The sequence below is a fragment of the Prinia subflava genome, chromosome 25 (assembly GCF_021018805.1).
Source record: "Prinia subflava isolate CZ2003 ecotype Zambia chromosome 25, Cam_Psub_1.2, whole genome shotgun sequence".
Lineage (NCBI taxonomy): Eukaryota > Metazoa > Chordata > Aves > Passeriformes > Cisticolidae > Prinia > Prinia subflava.
Window position 1 is genome coordinate 5717872 of NC_086271.1, and position 18399 is coordinate 5736270.

The 18399-nt window shown below is 41.1% G+C and overlaps 1 protein-coding gene across 12 annotated transcripts in view; it reads left to right on the top strand.

Moving 5' to 3' along the window:
- Nucleotides 1-18399, top strand: part of SYNJ1 (synaptojanin 1) — a 50341-nt gene that overhangs the window by 9522 nt on the left and 22420 nt on the right. For all 12 annotated transcript variants that reach the window (XM_063419394.1, XM_063419384.1, XM_063419385.1 and 9 more), the window contains 11 exons: nt 129-396; nt 2696-2921; nt 4114-4197; nt 4742-4803; nt 5122-5218; nt 6434-6603; nt 8334-8415; nt 9574-9726; nt 12749-12914; nt 17161-17352; nt 17743-17827. In XM_063419394.1, the coding sequence (XP_063275464.1) occupies nt 129-396; nt 2696-2921; nt 4114-4197; nt 4742-4803; nt 5122-5218; nt 6434-6603; nt 8334-8415; nt 9574-9726; nt 12749-12914; nt 17161-17352; nt 17743-17827 (1585 nt within the window). The remainder of the gene's footprint in view (nt 1-128; nt 397-2695; nt 2922-4113; nt 4198-4741; nt 4804-5121; nt 5219-6433; nt 6604-8333; nt 8416-9573; nt 9727-12748; nt 12915-17160; nt 17353-17742; nt 17828-18399) is intronic.

An 18399-nucleotide genomic window follows, 5' to 3' on the forward strand; every position in this document is an offset into this window, starting at 1 on the left:
GCATTGCTTCTTTTTGTACATTTTCCAGGCAGACTGGGGCGGGCTTGTGTGCCTCTAGCACATAAATAAATCACCGTCCTGCTCTGCTGAGATCCGTTCTCTCACCTGTGCTCGTTTTTGTTTTGCAGGAGACACGCTGTTACATTACCTGGTTCTGGTGACGGGATGCATGTCGGTGGGAAAGATCCAGGACTCGGAGGTTTTCCGAGTCACCTCCACGGAGTTTGTGTCGCTGCGAGCCGACCCAGCGGACGAGGATCGGATTTCGGAAGTGCGCAAGGTGCTGAACTCGGGGAACTTCTATTTCGCGTGGTCTGCGGCCGGTGTCAGCCTGGACCTGAGCCTCAGCGCCCACCGCAGCATGCAGGAGCACACCACTGACAACAGGTTCTTCTGGTGAGTCCAGAGTGGCTTCAGCAAGCCTTACACAGAGCACTGAGTTCTTTTACAGACTAATGCCTGGCAAGTTTTTACCCTTGTCTTTCCCAGCTCTTACATGTACAGCTTTCTCCCCCAGATCCTGAACAGATAGAATAGCATTGCTTGAACCCTAAGGGCACAAGTGTGTTGCTAATGACAGGATGTTTTTGTGACCATTTGGGAGTTTCTTAATTGGGAGACACAGATTTTTCACTGCTTACATTGTATTTGCATACATCTCCTGTGATGTTGTTTTTCAGTTTCGGTGCCTCTTAATTCTTCATCAATTGTGTCAGTTTTTGAAACGCATGTGGTTATGAGCCTTCAAAGGAAATAAAATTACTGGTTTTTAGAACATTCTGCATTCTAAAATGGTGTAGTGTTTATAGATAGATTCCAAAGGGGTTTCCAACATATGGAGCACTTCAGTAGTTTTGTTACTCAGAAAATTGTGGGATTGCTGGTTTTGTTGAGACAGCAGGTAGGCTCTGCTACAAAGTGCACTTTGCTTGGCTGCTGCACTCACTGTCCTTTTACTGGATATTTTTGAACAAAGTACAGGTTTTCACACAGAGAATTTTTGGTGAGAGGAATACTGCTGTTTCTGCCAATCAGGAGCTTAAATAATGCCAGTAATGCACACTGGTGTGTCAGAAATTCTGTTCCCTTCAGCCTTTGTTAAAAATGCTCTGTGTGTTCCGGAGTCTTGGGAGGGAGCTGAGGACTTGGCTTTACACTGTTAGAACAGGTGAAAAGCTGCATCCACCCCCCTGTTCTGACCAAAATACACCAAACGAGCTCTGGCATATGAGCCAATGCTTCTCTAGTCTTAGATGCTGTTTTGGTCAGGTAGAGGAATCTGATCAGGGTCAAGTAAAAGAAAAAATTACTGAGGTAGGAAGGAAGCTCAGGCCTTCAGAAACGTTGTTTTCTTGATGGAGGTTTACAGGGGTTGTAGAAACCTTGCTGTTTCTCTGTGCATCTGGAAAAAAGACTTGGCTCTCTATTGATGAGTCAGTACTTCAGAGCTTGAGAAATGCTGCCTGTTAACCCTGTCCAAATAAGCTGGGCTGATTCTGACCCCTATTGTAAAACTTCTGAAGTTACCTGGTTCTGTTTTTTTCAGTAAGAACCAATCCTCACAGGAGGTTGGTGGAATGTCCAGATTCCAAAAGCTAGAAATGAAACTGCTGAAAGTCAAGAGCAGGAAGTATTCTGCATGTGCACTTCAGGGAGCTTCCTGGGGATTTTTCCCTGCCAAACATCCAGGCTCAGAGTGCCCAGGGAAAGAATATTGTTTGTTTTCAGTGTCCTGTTATAATGCACCTGTATGCTTAGGTTTAGAATGAAAAGACTAAAATTAAAGCACTTCCACTGTTATTACGAATGTGCTGTTTGCAATTGCAGTAGAATTTTCTGGGCAGAGACACAACCAGACATCTGCCTGGAGTCTGCTTTTCTTTGCTATGCAGAAAACTTTGCTCCTTTTTTATACAAGTGAATGTTTCTGAAGAAGATCAAAAGCCAAGCCCCACTAGAGTGAGGCAAACAAAAAAATTCTCAGAACCCAAACTTTAGTCTTAGTTACTTCATGCAGCATTGATTAGTGCTGCTAAATGCGCTGGTACATTCCAACAGTGGATCTTCCTTTCATGTGAACAGTAATTGCTATTAGAAAATGATATATGCAGTGTATAAAGCACTTAACCCTGAAATTGGTGTTTAAAGAAACTTGAGAACCAGTTGGCTGGGAATGGATTCTTGGAAGCCTTTCTGGTGAGTGGCATAGGATTAGGGTTAGGTGGCATATAATGAAAGTTTTCATTGTATATCGATAAGAATTTCTTTTCAGCTTTATTTTGTGGTGGTGTGAGATTGAATGGTGTTTTACACTCTACAGAAAAGGTAACCCCGTCACTGGAATTCTGTCTTGCTTTCCTGGAGTCTGTAACCTTTGGCTTCTCAAAACAAGGCTGAGCAGAGAAGTATAAACAAACTTGGAGTGTTGTTTTGTTGGTGGGTGACAAGCAAGGGCTATAAGGGTTATTATTTTCAGGTCATTGAAATTCACAGCCTCACTCCGTCTTCTTATTGTGCCATTTGCTATTCCAGGAACGTTTAAATGAGAGTTATATCACAAAACTATAGCATGCCTCTTTTCCTGGTCTTATTTGTGTTAGTAGGTGTAAAATGTCAGGAGTTGGCTGTTGGCCTCACAATTGGAGCGGAATTGTAATTCCTTCTGGATCTCTGATGGTTGTTTTCTCCCTGACAGGAACCAGTCGCTGCATTTGCATCTGAAGCACTATGGCGTGAGCTGTGATGACTGGTTGCTGCGTCTCATGTGTGGAGGAGTGGAGATCAGGACCATTTATGCAGCCCACAAGCAGGCAAAGGCTTGTCTCATTTCCCGGCTGAGCTGTGAGCGGGCTGGCACCCGCTTCAACGTCCGGGGAACAAACGATGACGGCCACGTGGCCAATTTTGTTGAAACAGAGCAGGTATGTTAGGCTTCAGTGCCCACAGCTTGGCTGACAGTGTAAGCCCCCAAGTGGTTAGATTTTTGCTCAAAATCAACAGATCGTGAGTCAAGTCTGCCACCAGCAGATATTGCAATAGCTTCTTTGATGCTAAATTAGGAGGCTAAGCAGGTTATGTAATTTGATGATCTTGGTTTTTAGTGTGGCTTATGGTCAGGGCATGCCTGTGTCCCTGTCGCAGTAGCTTAAGAAGGTGCTGAACTCCTGTGGGTGGCTGTGCTTCCCCTGAGCCCCTTGAGCTGCACGGCAGCATGTTCCACTTCTGGCCTGAGCTAATCCTAAGTAAAAGGAACAGGCAAAAGGTAACAGGCAAATGCCAAAACACCGATACCTTGTGGCTCAGGAAAGACAACAGTGTTCCACTTAGCACAGCTCCTCTGAAAGGCTGCTTGTAAAGCCACTGTCCTTCTGCTGCCTTTGATTTCGTGGTTCTGCCCTCATACACAAATGTGAGAACCTGCTAAATCTTTCTTTGCTGGCTTTCCTTGGCTCACTTTCCATGGTAGCCTGTTCCCAAGGGGTTGTTGGTGCTCCTGGGTTTCTTTGGCTGACTCACGCCTCCTTCCAGAGCCCAGGTGATTGAAGGAGGACTTTGTGCAGGAAGGGCTCTGCTGGTACACCTCCAGTTCCAGGAGTTCAGTCAGAACACCCTTGTTGCACTTGCTCTGCCCAAGTTTCCTAGTGTGCCCATGTCACTGAAAGGCTGTGATGTGTTATTCCACTTGAGTGTTCCTTTGGATGGATACTTCAGGGACCCTGCTATGGTGGTTTCTGAGGCAGAAAATCTGTGCAAGTGTTCTGAGTAGGCCACGTGATGATTTTCTGTGCAGTGGTGTTCATTTTGACTATTCCTGCAGGAAAGTCTTACAAGGCTGTTTAAAACATCTTACTGCTAGTGCAGAATTTACTCAAGCCCAAATAATAAAAGCTGTATTTCCTTAGATGTTGTGAATTGTCATTCTGCAAGGGAGCATGACAGTGACAGAACTTTTTGTAGGAATTGTTCACAGTCTTGGAAACAATATTTTAGCTTGTAGTGTGGAATATGTAACATGTAAATAGATTTTATTTGCTCCATGTTTAGTTAAGGCTAAGAATTCTGTAATCTTACACTGAGATAATTTTTAATACTATGCTTTATGTTCCTTAACAGGTGATATATTTGGATGACTCTGTGTCATCTTTCATACAGATTCGAGGATCTGTTCCATTATTTTGGGAACAGCCAGGACTGCAGGTAAGCAGGAGATAGATTTAATTATACAGATAATTTGTATTTATGTCCTTTTAAACATCATCTACTAGCCTTTGGACTGTTCTTCACAGTTGCCTGTGAGGATGAGGTGATCCTTTGGGAGCACATTCATGCTATTGTGACTCGCCAAGCCTGGTCCTCTCAAGTGTAAAAGTTGCTTTGCACACAACTTGAATGTCCATTCTTTTTTCCATATCTTCTCTTAGTAGTTCTTTTTCCTCTTTTAAACGGGTTATCTAAGGGCATCCAAAGAGACTGTTTTCTTCTGAGTTGTTCTTGAGGAGAAGTCTTTTCAAGAAGTCAGTGAGGATCAAGAATTACTGAAATAGGATTTCATCACAATTTCCTTGAAAGAGGGGCTGACTCAGTAACTACTGCTGTGGCACATTTTTTACAGGAAAGGTTAAAAGAAGTTTGTGCTGTACAGGGACTCGAGGCTCTTTAGACATACCAGCATTTTGCAGAAGAAGTGAAATGTTCATGTGTCTTTTACTCAAGACAATTTAATGTAATCTTGGTCTTGTAGGTGGGATCCCATCGTGTCAGGATGTCAAGGGGTTTTGAGGCGAATGCACCAGCTTTTGACAGGTAAAAAACATCTAAAATTTTTTGCTGATGCACTGCAAACCTCTGATAAGTTCTGCTGCATCACAGAGATGGCATCTGATATTCCATATGGGAGGCCTTGGGTGTACAAATGTGGGATTCAGCAAAGCTAGGAACTTCTTGGGGATTGCTTATGTCTTTCAGTGGTTTGTTGGAAAGTGTGAATGAAATTTATATTGCATACTTCGAAACTTCTCAGTGTTGCAGGTGTTGGTATTAATTTTCTGTGTAATTGATATTAATTGGTTGGTGTTAATTTTCTGCCAGAAGATGACTGTGAAATTTTTCCTCTGTTAACAGGCATTTCCAAACTCTTAAAAATTTATATGGCAAGCAAATTATTGTAAATTTACTCGGGGCAAAAGAAGGGGAGCACATGCTCAGCAAGGCTTTCCAGGTGAGCATGACAGTTCTTTCACTGTGCATATCCTTGGAATTTGCTTGTTTGCAATGAAGCTTTTACACAGCCTTTGGAAATCAAACCCCCAGGTATGCTGTGCTCTGGGAGCTAAAATTGGATTTATCATAACAGCACTCCTTAAGATGCGTGGTGTGAAATGAATCAGTGAAAGCTCTCTACATAATTCCTGTTTGACTCTGTTCAGATTGGTTATTGTACTGGAAAATTATAACAGCAATGTAGACAATGTTGAGGAATTTGAGGTTGTTTTTGTATGTCATGCTTACTAGTGTCTTATTGAAAACAAAAACCTTTTTTATCCTATAAAATCGATGAATAAATGCATTATGCTTTATGATATTTAATGCTGTGATGTTTCTTCTAAGGATATTTCTTTTGAAATTAATGGATATATCCCTTAATATTTTATTAAAATACAGTTTATCAATTTAAATATGGAGCTGCTCCATGATTAGCAGGAAATGTTTGTTCAGATGATAACTATCAGTGGCCATTCTCAGTGATTCCCACTGGTTAGTTTAAAAGAAAACCTCACGTTGCAGTTGATAAATAGGGACCATTTGAGGAGTTCTGTGTGAAGCCAGAGAACGTGTCAGTGGCCATCTGTTATTTCCCCCCGGCCTTTTGCCCCCAGCCTTGTAGGGATTGAATGGCTTGGGGCATTCACTGGGTGTTTGCTGTATCCAGCTCTCGTGGTAGGAGACAGGAGCGTTCCCAGATGTGCATCAATACCCAGGGCTTTGCCAACAAACCTTGTATGGACTCTTGAAGGTTTTTCAGGGAGTATTGAGGAAAGTTTTGCTCAAGGTGCCCTCCACAGCAACCCCAGTAATTTGGGGGGTTTTCTGTCGGTAGGAGTTGATGAAGTGTTGATTCAATCCCCATTGCTGACCAGCATGTCAGTGACTATTGATGAAAAGCATTTGAGCAGCAGAAGAGGCCGTGGCCTACCTTGGTCTCCCCTGGGGCAGTAAGGGAAAAACCTGACTTTGTAACAAGGAAAACAAAAATACACGTGGAATATGAATCAGTTCCGAGTGATTTGTTTCAATGGTGATAAAAGTTGTTTCATTTTACCTAAAAGAAAGCTAATAAAACAACTTGTAAAATATTTGTAATCTCTTGTTTAGCTCCTACTGTATGTTCAGGTACTGGTATATTTATACTTTTTTTTTCTGTTTACAATGCCAGAGCCATTTGAAAGCATCTGAACATTCAGCTGATATCAAAATGGTGAACTTCGACTATCATCAGATGGTTAAAGGTGGAAAGGCAGAAAAACTACACAGTGTGCTTAAACCTCAAGTCCAGAAATTCTTGGAGTGTGGATTTTTCTATTTTGATGGAAAGGAAGTGAAAAGGTTTGTGTGTATAACTTGCATACGTTTCCTCAGATTAAATTGTGGTGCTGCCATGTGTTTCACCCCTCAGCAAGAAGAAAGGAGAAGGAATGTTGCCGCTGTTGTGGTTTTAGTGTGTCCTAGGTGATCCTTACCAGCTGGAATATGGGTCACCTATTTTACTCTGGTAAGATCTGGTCTCATTCTGTGTATGCTCTGAAAGTCTCTGAGGAAGATCTCTGTGAGACATTCAAGGGGCAAGAACTCATTTGAGGCCTTGGACCTCAGGATTTTGTGAAGATGGTCGATAGTCCTCTTTCTAGCAGGCAGCCACATGGAATTAATGACTGTTTTTCCATCCTCCTGTATAACACGCTCAGGATTTCCCTCAGTGGTGGAACCTACTATTTTCTGTGTGTTGTCCATGTTCGTGTTCAGGGCAGTGTTTTTGACTGTGCCTGGATGCCCCATTTGAGAGATTCCTTTCTCTCAAAGCAGGATTGAGATGCATGTTTCCTGCTCTGCTCTGCACTTATTCCTGATTCCTGGAGCAAAGGCTGCGCTTACCTCAGCAGGAAAAGAGATGCAGGGGTAGAAGTAGGCAACATTCCTTCTCTTCTTCCTTCCACACCCTTCCTCCTTTTAACTAATGCAGAGCAAAGTGCTGAGTGAGGTTCTTCCCAAGAAAGAGTTGCTGAGTGATGAGGGGATTTGAAAAGCTTGAAAAGTGGCATATTTTTTTTTATTGGGGGATTCAAATAAAGCCATCAGAAATAAAAATGCAACAGACTGAAAGCAAAAAAAAAAAGTTGTGACTTGTGACAGCTCAAAGACTTGTGCTATTAAAAGATACAGTTAGGATGCTTGTGAGTTCATGCACTGTCGCCTTTGGGAAATATCAGGCTTTTTGCTTTGGATTTCAAATCAAATGCAGAGATAATAATGCCAAAAAAAAATCCCACCTTGAAGAAAGTTCTTCAGAACTTGCTGCAGTTTGTGGTTAGGTCTCTAAGTAAAGGTGCTGAAACCACACTGACTTTGGTGAACAAAGTGTGCAGTGGGAGTGACAAAGGTATGGGATGATAAGCGTGTGTCCTTGGGAGAGTCTTTAGAGTTTTGAACTCCTAGCTGAGCAAGCAGCACGTGGATATTGCTTAATGTGATCCTTTGAGAGCTTTCCAGCAGGGGTTACTGGGCTTCTCCCGAAGGAGCTGGAGCAGTTCTGAGCGCTGGAGGGCCTCAAACACCCCTTGAGCTAAAGGGGCCAGGCTTGCTTTCATTTTTATGGGCAGGTAATGAGGTGTTGGAATTGGCTTTAGTTACATCACAAATCCTTGTTACTTCTAGTTAAATAAAATTCAAGAACTGTCTCAGTACCTCTTTCATTTTTGTTGTAACTAAGAGTTATTTCTCTCTGAGGTTTTTTGGAGGTATGCTAGTTGAATTATTTGAAAAGAGACCTTAATCTTGCAAAGTACTTTAACCAAGCAAGCAAGGAGGATTGGGAGAAACTGAAGCAGCAAGGCTGATGTTATTTGCAGAAAATGCCTGAGCTGTGCTCAGCGAGCACTTGAAGCTCACCCTCAGTTGCTGACACGTTGATAAATGTCCCTGTGGGGCAGGAATGCCGCCCTGACAGTGGCCTGATTGACAGCTCTGGTTCAGATCTGCCCGTGCCTGCCTCTGTTGAGGAGATGTGTGTTGGATGAGTTACTTCAGCTGTTTTCCCTCTCCTGCTGTCCTTGGCACAGATCCCAGAGCGGCACGGTCAGGACCAACTGCTTGGACTGTCTGGACAGGACGAACAGCGTGCAGGCCTTCCTGGGCTTGGAGGTAGGGACCCACAGCCCTGCTGCTTCTGGGGCTGTCAATGAGCTTTGTGTGGGGTGAGCTCTTTCTTACTCTGACTTCCAGAGAGAAGGCCTTCAGCACATTTGAAAATGAAAAAAGAGGGGTGCTGTGAGGTCAAACCTAGGAAAATCATTACCCTTCCATTTTCTGAGTTTTATTTAGTTAAAATGCTCCTCTTGAAAGGAATTTCTGTGAGAACTTACAAGGCATTGGTTGTGGAACATACATATCTGATTCTGAAATATGTAGTTATGTAGTTTAACACAAATTTTCTATGGCATAAGAATATCTTTTTACACTCTTGATGTGTAGAGTGTTTACATGTCAAACTTAGCTATGTAGCTGTTTTTTCCTTTCATATCCTTTTAAGAACTGCATAAATAAAACTTCTTTTTTAAACCAGGTATGCCAGATTTTTCAGCAATGAGAATTATGATTTCAGCTGAAGTATGAGAGCTAAAAGCATAAAAGTAATTAATAAGAAGAGAAATGGTTAATCCTGAAGAACTGCATATTTAATTTTAAAATTTTATTAAATGAGATATATTAATTCTTACTGTATTTAACACAGTAGCTACTTAAAATAACAGGTACTGAACTCTAGATGACCCCCTAAAATTGTAAAGAGCAGGCACCCGATTTCTAAAACTTCTTGTGTATTTCTTCTTAATTTTGTTTTGCAAGTTTCCTTTTGTATCTTCTGTTGATTCCTGCCCAACCTTCAGAATTTTGCCTTTGCCATTCTGTGTCTATTATTTGAGGCTCCTTCTTGCTGTCAGACACACTAAGGCTTTAAAGATTTTTAAAAGCTCTTGAAAGTAGCTTTGCGTTTAATTTGGTGAACTTAAGATGAAAACATTTACAAATCAGCTGTGTATTTTTTTCTGTATTACTACCTGTCTTCAAAGAAAAATGAAGTGTTTGTGCTAAACTCCATGTTTGATGCAGCCTTTCAAGTGTAACATGCTGACAGCTGGCTCAGAATGGTACATGAAAACCCAAGATTTATGGGGTTTTATGCATGTATGCTGAAAAATAGGATGTGCCTTTTAAGAAATGTAGTTAAAGTGGGGGGTTGATTGTTTGTTTTTGATTTGTTTTGCTGGGTGTTTTTGCTGATGTTGTCCTCACCTGTTCCAGATGCTAACGAAGCAGTTGGAGGTGTTGGGACTGGCTGAGAAGCCTCAGTTAGTCACTCGCTTCCAGGAGGTTTTCCGGTCCATGTGGTCTGTGAACGGTGATTCTGTCAGTAAAATTTATGCTGGAACTGGAGCCCTTGAAGGAAAAGCAAAGGTAAAATACATCTTCTCAAATGCTTCAGCAGTGTTTAGGATGGGTTCTAATAAATTCTGCCATTAATATGGCAGTGATGAGATTCTCTCTTAGAAAACATGCTCTTTGTAATCCTAAACCAATCTCAAACAAAACCCAACCAACCAAAAAATTAACTTAAAATGGTTGGTTCTGTTGATAACCAGGTCATGTTCCTGTACATCCCTTCCTAGCCATGCTCCTGCCTCCCACATAACACCATTCTGTATGAAAGGATAAGGCTGAAATCTTCCGTTTCTTTAAAACATAGTTCAGAAAAATGTGTATTCATGTCAGCTTTAGTTTCTTTGAATATTTTTACTTTCCCTCTGTACCTCTCCTGCTGTTATTTCAGTTTCATTCACTATATCTCCTTTTCAGGTATGTTTGATGGGGAACACGTTGTTCATGTTTTATTACTGTTCTAGTTGTAGCCTGCTGGGTTTTGTTTGCATGTTCATCCAGCTTTTTCGTTTTAGTTTTGCAGTTACTGAAAAGAACCCAAATTTTATTTCTACCCTGCTTTCTAACGCTGTGAGAACAGTTCCATGCTCCGTGACAGTGTGATGTTTCTCTTCAACCTGTTTTGTCTGGGTTGATGCCTGAGTTGTTCCCATTTTCTAATGCTGTCTTTGGTTTTTCTCTCACAATGTTGCTTTTTTGTTTCCCTAATCCTGTCCCTTGCCAGGTGATACTTGTCAAGACAAATGTTGACCCGTAACAATTTTTGCCCTTAGTTCCTTCCAGAATGTCTTTTCACACTGTTCTTTCTGCTGAAGAATGTGCTGCTTCTCGTTCCATGTTATATCCTGTGTACCCATAGCCAACTGTTTTGGATTTCCCATCACTTGTTCATTCACACTGTGCCAGGGTTCTTCTCTGCTCATGTAGGAGCTATCACAGCAAAATACATAAAAAACAAAGGAATCAAATAAACCCGTTGCTTATTCTGCCCCTTGACTGGTGCATACAAGCCTTCTTCATTTGGGAATTGCTTGTATTTTACTATAGAGTGGAATTTGGTTCAAGATGTTTAGTTTGATTTTCTTACCAAAATGTCACCTAGACTGCCAGGAGAACTGCAGTAAGTATTTTATGGAGTGTCTCCCCTTGCCTTGACTTTGCCATCCAACCTTCTTCGTTCCTTTTCCTAAATTAACTGTTATCTGTTTCATCTAGTTCATTTGGCTATTTATCTTTTTTACTTTTAAAAATGCATTTAATGTATTTACATTTCCGATTTTAGTGTTTGAAACACAGAATAGTTATCCTGGTTTCAGTTTGTTAAACCTGACAGTACATTTGTTCTGCTGTCTTTGGAATAATTCTGGATCCCTGCCCTGGGACAACTCTAATTAGTACCACAAGTCGTAAATCAAATCAGACATCTCTGACATGAGTCCCATCTATTCAAAGACAATCTTTAATGCTTTCAAAGCCTTAAAATACCTGCTCGTTTCAATTCAACCTGACTCATTATGTTTTTCAGTACTCTGAGTATATATTTTAAAGTGTAGTTTTTAAGTTGCATTCTTATTTCTCAAATGGAAAGTTTGATCCCTGAAATTGTTCCATTTCCTACATATCAGTTTGATTCTTCAAAGCACAAGACTACTTAGAAGTAAAAATGTAGAAATTTCACATAAGAGAAAATGATTTTAACCTTAAGTGTATTAATATATCTTTCTATACTGAAAACCAGTTCTTTTTAAAGTACTGTAATACTCATTACATCTAACTCCTTACCTGCTCTTTCTTTTGCTTTCTCGGGGTTCCTTTCAATTAATTGCCTGGTATGTGAATGGTGAGTGTGCCTTTTTGGATCATCAGTTGAACATTGTCTGCCAGGAAGGGAGTGCATCCTGTCAGAATCCTCTTGCAGTGAGTGCAGTGCTCCCTGCAGTTCATCCCCACTGTCTGCCAAAGTCACTTAGCCTTGCCAAAAGAGTAGCTTCTGTCTCATTGTCCACTACAATTCACAGAACTGAATCCTTGGATAATTCTGTTAGGCTTTTGCCTTCCTTCCACGTGCATTTAAGAGGCTTTCATGGACAGTGCAAGCCGTAGACTTGGGAGTATTTTTTGATAATAACACAATCCCTTGCAGCATCCCTGATGGATCCCAGTCTGTATTTCGTGTACCTGCAGAGTGTGTGCTCACAGGCACCTCACGGGCAAAGCACGTGCAGCACCAATCAGAAAGGTGTTTTTGTGTGCCCAGACCAACACTGCCCGCTCTGAGTGGAGTGTCAGACTGCATTCTGTGTGCTTACATTGTCCTTTAGGTGTGTGTGACCCTCGGGTGCCTGGGCATCAGCAGCACATTTTTCTGCAGACCCTTGTTCATCCCAGTGGTGGGGCACCGTTCCTCTGGACTGCGGTTCAGTCAGCCAGAGTGCACAGACAGTGCCTGGATGTGTCTGTGGATTAGTGTCTGTGTTCCTTCTGGGATGCTGCATGAGACTTGCATGTTATTTCAACAAGTTAAGGGGGGGGGTGCTTAAGTCGAAACTCTCTCTGCTTTTAACATGGATATTCCAGAATGCAAATTCTTAACTCCTAAATGCATAAACATATACATTTGTGTATTGTGGCATTTGGACTCGAGTGCTTGCTCATCTCTCACTATTTGGGGAAAAGCCCAAAATCCCTGTCGTGGTCTAAACATGGCACTGTATCAAATCTATTTTTACAGAGCTGGGGTTTAGGGGAAAAAATAATTCCTCTCCCTGCAGTATTATATACACTAAACATTATGTAGTTTAATTTATATCTGCTTGTTAGATACGCCTTGTAGGTATTACTGTGGTTTTTTAGCATTTGGGGGTGGGGGGAAAGTACATGTAGCACAGTAGGCTCAGACAACTTGATTTAATACTTAAAGAAGAAAATTGCCTTAGCCCTTAAAATCATTAACATGGTTTACTTATATCTACTGAATATTGCCAATGTATTGTGAGCAGTGTCCAACATAAAATATTTTATACGTGTTCCTCCCTAACAGGCTGGAAAGCTGAAGGATGGTGCTCGTTCTGTGACCAGAACGATCCAAAATAACTTTTTTGATAGCTCCAAGCAGGAGGCCATTGATGTTTTGTTATTGGGAAATACCCTAAATAGTGATTTAGCAGATAAAGCACGGGCTCTCTTAACCACCAGCAGTTTACGCGGTATGTGTCTTTCAGGATTTTAATCTCTGATAACTATTTGGTGTAAGAAAGCTGTGTAGAGTTTGTTTTCAAAGCACTGTTGGAAAGTATAAATGCTATTTTATGTTCTCTGGGCTTATTAAAAAATGGAAGTTACTTCTGCTTTACTAACAGCACCAAAGTAATGTGCTGCAGAAATTGCTTTGCCTGTTTATTGTTTGTGGGTGAAGTTCTACATCAAAACCAGAGAGATTTCGATAAGAAGCTCTGCTTGTGCAGAGCAGCCACTGAGTCTTGGGGGTTTGGTATCAGGAGGGTGGTTCTCCTCATGAGAGCAGGGCGCTGAACCAGCATCCTGCATCCCCAAAGAGCTGTGGGCTCCGAGGTCCCCAGGACTGCATTCAGTCCCATCATCTGCAGGGTCTGGTCAGTCACAGGGCTGTGTTCAGTCCTCTCTTGGGACATCAGAAATACAGGAGCTCATATTTGGGCAAAGAAGGAACTTAAATTTGAGTCTTCTTTCCAAGGTCCCAGGTGATAATGTTCTGGGTCACTGCAATTTTTAGGGAGTAATAACATTCTTAAATTTTCCTTTTCATTTTTTTTTTCCTTTTCCTGCACACATCTTAACCTAGAATGAGGCAAAATATGTCAAAGCTTCAGTGCAAATCTCTGGCACAAGAAGAAAATCGTTGCCCAGTTGTAGTCTCCACCTCGAGGGTCCACATCTTGCTCCCATGTGGAGTCCAAGGGAGTGTTTCTGTCCCATTTATTTAGCACAAGGTTTCACGTTACTGTGATTTTTCTTAGATCTGAGATCTGCTAAATGGACCTCAGCTCAAAATTAGTTAAAATTTGTTTTCATTTCCTCCCACCTTTTCTGGGACTGCAAGCTGTCCTTTTTGTATTTGCAGCTCCTGATATCTGAGGAGCATTATTCCCTCTTCCCTGAAATCTCTGCATTCTCTGTTAGGTGGCAAGTTAAGTAGTGGGGTACTTCAACGTGTGTGAATCCATTATTAATAAAGGAGGGAAAGAAAATTTGCTGATCCTGTTATGCAACTTGGTAGATTTTGTAGCATAAAATGTGTTTTAACTGATGCAAATGGTTATGTGTAAAAAATTGTGTATTAACAGCATGTTTCCTCACACATTGCTGGAAAATCCTAAAAAGCAATGACTTATTTGACTAATCTTTTCTTGTTTCCCTCTTACTGCATCCGTAGTTTCAGAGCAATCATTACAATCAGGTATAGTATAGTACAGTAAAATGAACTGTGAATACCTGACCAGCTGTTGCTGTCCTCTGGCTTTTCCTATGTCTGTTTGCATAGTATTTGTCTATGGGCTCACGTTTCCCTGGTGGTGTTTGGATCTGGCATTCCTGTGCCCTAACATCCTTTAATCCAAGAAAAGTGACAATGTAAGAGGTGAAAAATGTTAGGAGGTAGGAAATGAGGTGACCAATTCACAGGGGTTTATTTTTGCACGTGTTCTGGCTGTAAAGGAATTTTCCTTTTCATGGGATTTGGAGGCTTCTGTGTTTTTGCTTTGTTTAGGATAAGAGGTGAAATTCCTCACTACAGTTTGTAATTTTATTTTATTTGCTGCTAGAAGGCTCCATGTACTTGTATTCATGCAGGAAACTTGTCACTGTGCAGCACTTCATGTTCTTGTTCCCAGAAACCATTATTTAAAATAAAATATTCCTAATGCTCTTCTATTCAGATTTTACTGTGTGTTGAGCAAATTCAAACGGCCTTTACATTTGCCAATTTTGCTTTTCCTATACGTGTTTTACTCTACCTACTTAACTCTTAGTGAGTATCTCAAGAATGAAATTGTAGTCACAAGTAATGTATGTCTGAAATTAAGTGATTCACTGGCATTTTGTCAGTGCAACCAAGTGCTTATTGGAATGACCAGTCACTCTCACTGATGGTATTACCTTCTATCTTACAACTCTGGAAGAAGAGCCAACCATTTTTATATATTTATAAATTATTGTTGTTATTATTATTTATGTCTAATTTTTATTATTTATTAGAAAGCCTATTTTTGTAAGAGTTGTAAATCAACTATTTTTTAGCATTTCAGGGTTTCACCTGGGTATGAATTGCATGTGTTGAACTACCTACAGGAATTTGGATGTTGCAGTAAAACAGTTCCATCAAGTTCCAACAGTTCCATTCAGTTGTACAGAATATCTCAAACAGAATTTTAAATTAACGCTCCTTTTGTAAAACTTATTTCCAAATTTCTATTTGGCCAGTAAGAGCAGCAAAGTATTTTTGCTGCAAATAACAGAAAATGTAACTGATTCGATTTCTGATGTAGTAGAGTGAGGCACAGTTTTGCTGAAAAGATAAATAACTAGAAATCTGTAGGAAAATCATAGTGTCAGGAGCTCTGAAAAGCACTTGGTTCTCTCAGTATTTTGGAAAGCAGTAGAAAATCTTATTTTTAATTATTCAAATTTATAAAAAGTGTCATTCTACAATTTAGGAAGACTGCTAGTTTAAAGCTAGAAGTTTTTTGTTTGCAATGAGCTTGTTGTCAGTTCACTTCTCAAGTGAGGGTCTAACCTGGTAAGGCTTTTCACATTAGGGTCTCATAACAGCATCAGGATTAAATAGGCAATAATGAGATTTTGCAGCTTTTCTTAAAAGCTGCTCAGTGGCCATGGAATGATTTGGAGTAACTAAAAGGAAGCTGAAATCCACTCCATTTTCAAAAGAACAAGATGGAACCTGAGACGAGGAACATCCAAAGTCTGCCCTTAACCCTGCTCAGAGTGTGCAGGGGCTCATCTCTGCAGGCCTGCACTTCTGCTGGCGATGCTGCTCTGGGTTCCTGGGCTTCAGCCAGCCCTTCCTTTGGGTGATTTGGGGTTTTGGATGTGTTACGGCTGCAGCACTCCTGGCATTGTTTCCCTTGGGTGCTGGGGTGCTGAGGTAGCTCCTGGCCCCCACTCTCCGTGGCCTTTGTGCTGGATTTCCTGGCTGGGATCTCCTGGGGTGTGGGTCAGAGGCAGACCCGGTGTTTGGCTCTCACTGGAGGGCTCGAGTGTGCCGATGGCTCCTTCCTGTTTTCTAGACTTCATTTCCCTGGATTGTGATGAGGAAAGCGTGATCCCAAGCACGGTCTGCTTGGAGCACCCCAAGGAGACACCAGCCAGTTCATTGTCTTTTCTGTGTGGTTGGCCCGTTTATGGTTGTATGATTTGTTCAGCGGGGAAAGCATTTGCAGCCAGCAAACACAATATATTTTCTGCTCTTGCTTCCAGTTTTTTTCAAGCCCAATAGGGACAGAGAATATCTGATTTTTGTTTTAACCAGGTGGCCAAGATGACAAACTTAAAAAGAATAACTGAAAAAACAACAGCAGCTCACTAGTCATCTTATTTGGGGAATTTAAATGAAAATACTGTTCCCAGTAACTGACTGTTTTTAAAGACAGTAGCAAGTGAAGGGAAGAATTCCATCTAATATTGTTTATGTTGTTCTTTTGGAGTCTGCTAACCATGAGAAAATTCAAAATAGGTAAATTAATACAACTTAGGTAAAGTGCCTGACCATTGAATCAGCTTCTTTCTTTCTGTGTTTCTCACAATGTCCTTTAGGGTCATTCCTCTCTCTTCAGCTGGCAGATAAAGGCAAGGCACTGGGAAAGGCTGATGGGACAGAGAAATGAGTTTAATTATTTTGAATCCCAGCCTACTGTCCTCACTAAAGCAGCTCTTTAGGAATTCAACTGACCTAAAAATAATTCAGACTTGTGGCTTAAATAGACATACTCTGATATGATGAAATAATGTACCTTCTCTATTTTAGTACTTGTAGTTCATCAGCAACTGTTACACTTCCAAAAATTAATATATCTGCACATCGGTTCTGTAACAGGAATTGGATCTCATAAATTTAATCTGTAAAAATGAGGTAGATATCCTTGTTGCTATGTACAAAAAATGATGGTTTCCTTAGAGAGTCACAGATGAGATGAAAGAACAGCAGATATTTATAAAACATGGATATAGTTTCCTTTGTGTATGATTTCTCTCTCTATTATTTTGAAGAAATTGCTGCTGTTTTTCAGTCAGTGTCTTACTCACACAAGTAATGTGCCTCTGAGGGTGCTTTGCCCTGGGAGAGCTGCATTCCTTGTGCTTTCACAGTTTAATTTTGTGCACGTACATTGGAAAGATATCACTACCAAATTTTCTGATACATTTGCTGTAAAAGTAATGTCTTTTCAAATGTTTTTGCAGCATCTGTAAAAGTGCTGAAGAGCATGTGTGAGAACTTCTATAAGTATGCAAAACCAAAAAAAATCCGAGTCTGCGTTGGGACGTGGAACGTCAATGGAGGGAAGCAGTTTCGGAGTATTGCCTTCAGAAACCAAACCCTCACTGACTGGCTTCTGGATGCACCAAAGCTGGCTGGCATCCATGAATTCCAAGGTAGGGTTTGTGTTCTGTCATTACTTCTTCTTGAGAACGCTGATGTTTCTAAGTAGATTACAAACATTGAAACAGATATCAGAGAAGCATAGAACTGCGTGGGAAGGGACTGTAAAGATCCTGTTCCACCCCCTGCCATGGCAGGGACACCTCCCACTGTCCCAGGCTGCTCCAAGCCCCAATGGTCCAGCCTGGCCTTGGACACTGCCAGGGATCCAGGGGCAGCCACAGCTGCTCTGGGGCACCCTGTGCCAGGGCCTCACCACCCTCTCAGAGAAGAATTTTTTTCCAAGTAAGGAATTTCTTTAATAAAATGAATATATCTACATGAGTTCTTGATTCTTAAGTTAATTAGAAACAAGAAATAACTTTTTCCTTATTTACCTCCAGATCGCAAAAACAAACCTGTGGACATATTTGCCATTGGATTTGAAGAAATGGTGGAGTTGAATGCAGGAAACATTGTGAACGCCAGGTGGGGGATCTAGTCTACACAGCAGTGGTTTGGCTGATAATCACCTTTTTCAAGTCATATGTTATTTAAAATTTTGGTTTCTCCAGTGCTTGCAGTGTTCTTCAGCTGTGTGTCTTGTATTGCTGGGAACAGCAAAATCTGTGAAAATCTTTCTTCCAAAAGCATGTATTGTTGGTATGCCATTATGTGTCAGGTTGTGATCTGTGTAAAGGAAGGCTTCCTTCCATGCTGTTAGTTTTCACTGCCATTCCATGTGTTGCATGGTTACATTACTGTAAGAGTTGAGGTTTTTCACTCCTAGCAGACTGGGTTGTGGAAATACATTTTTCCCAGTGGTAGGTGATACCAGTATAAATGTGTTTGCAGTCCTAGGACCACATTCCCTTTGCCCATTGTTTTCTCTGCCTGCTTTACGTGTTTCCTGTTGTTAGGGAAGGTTTAACTCATTGGGAAGAGCACCTGAAGCCTGTAATGCTGTAGCCCTTGTGCAGATTTTTGTCTTTTGGGTACCAAGTGTCAGCTTGTCATCCCCTAATTTCACCCTGTGTGTAGTTAATGCTGTTTCCAGGCCT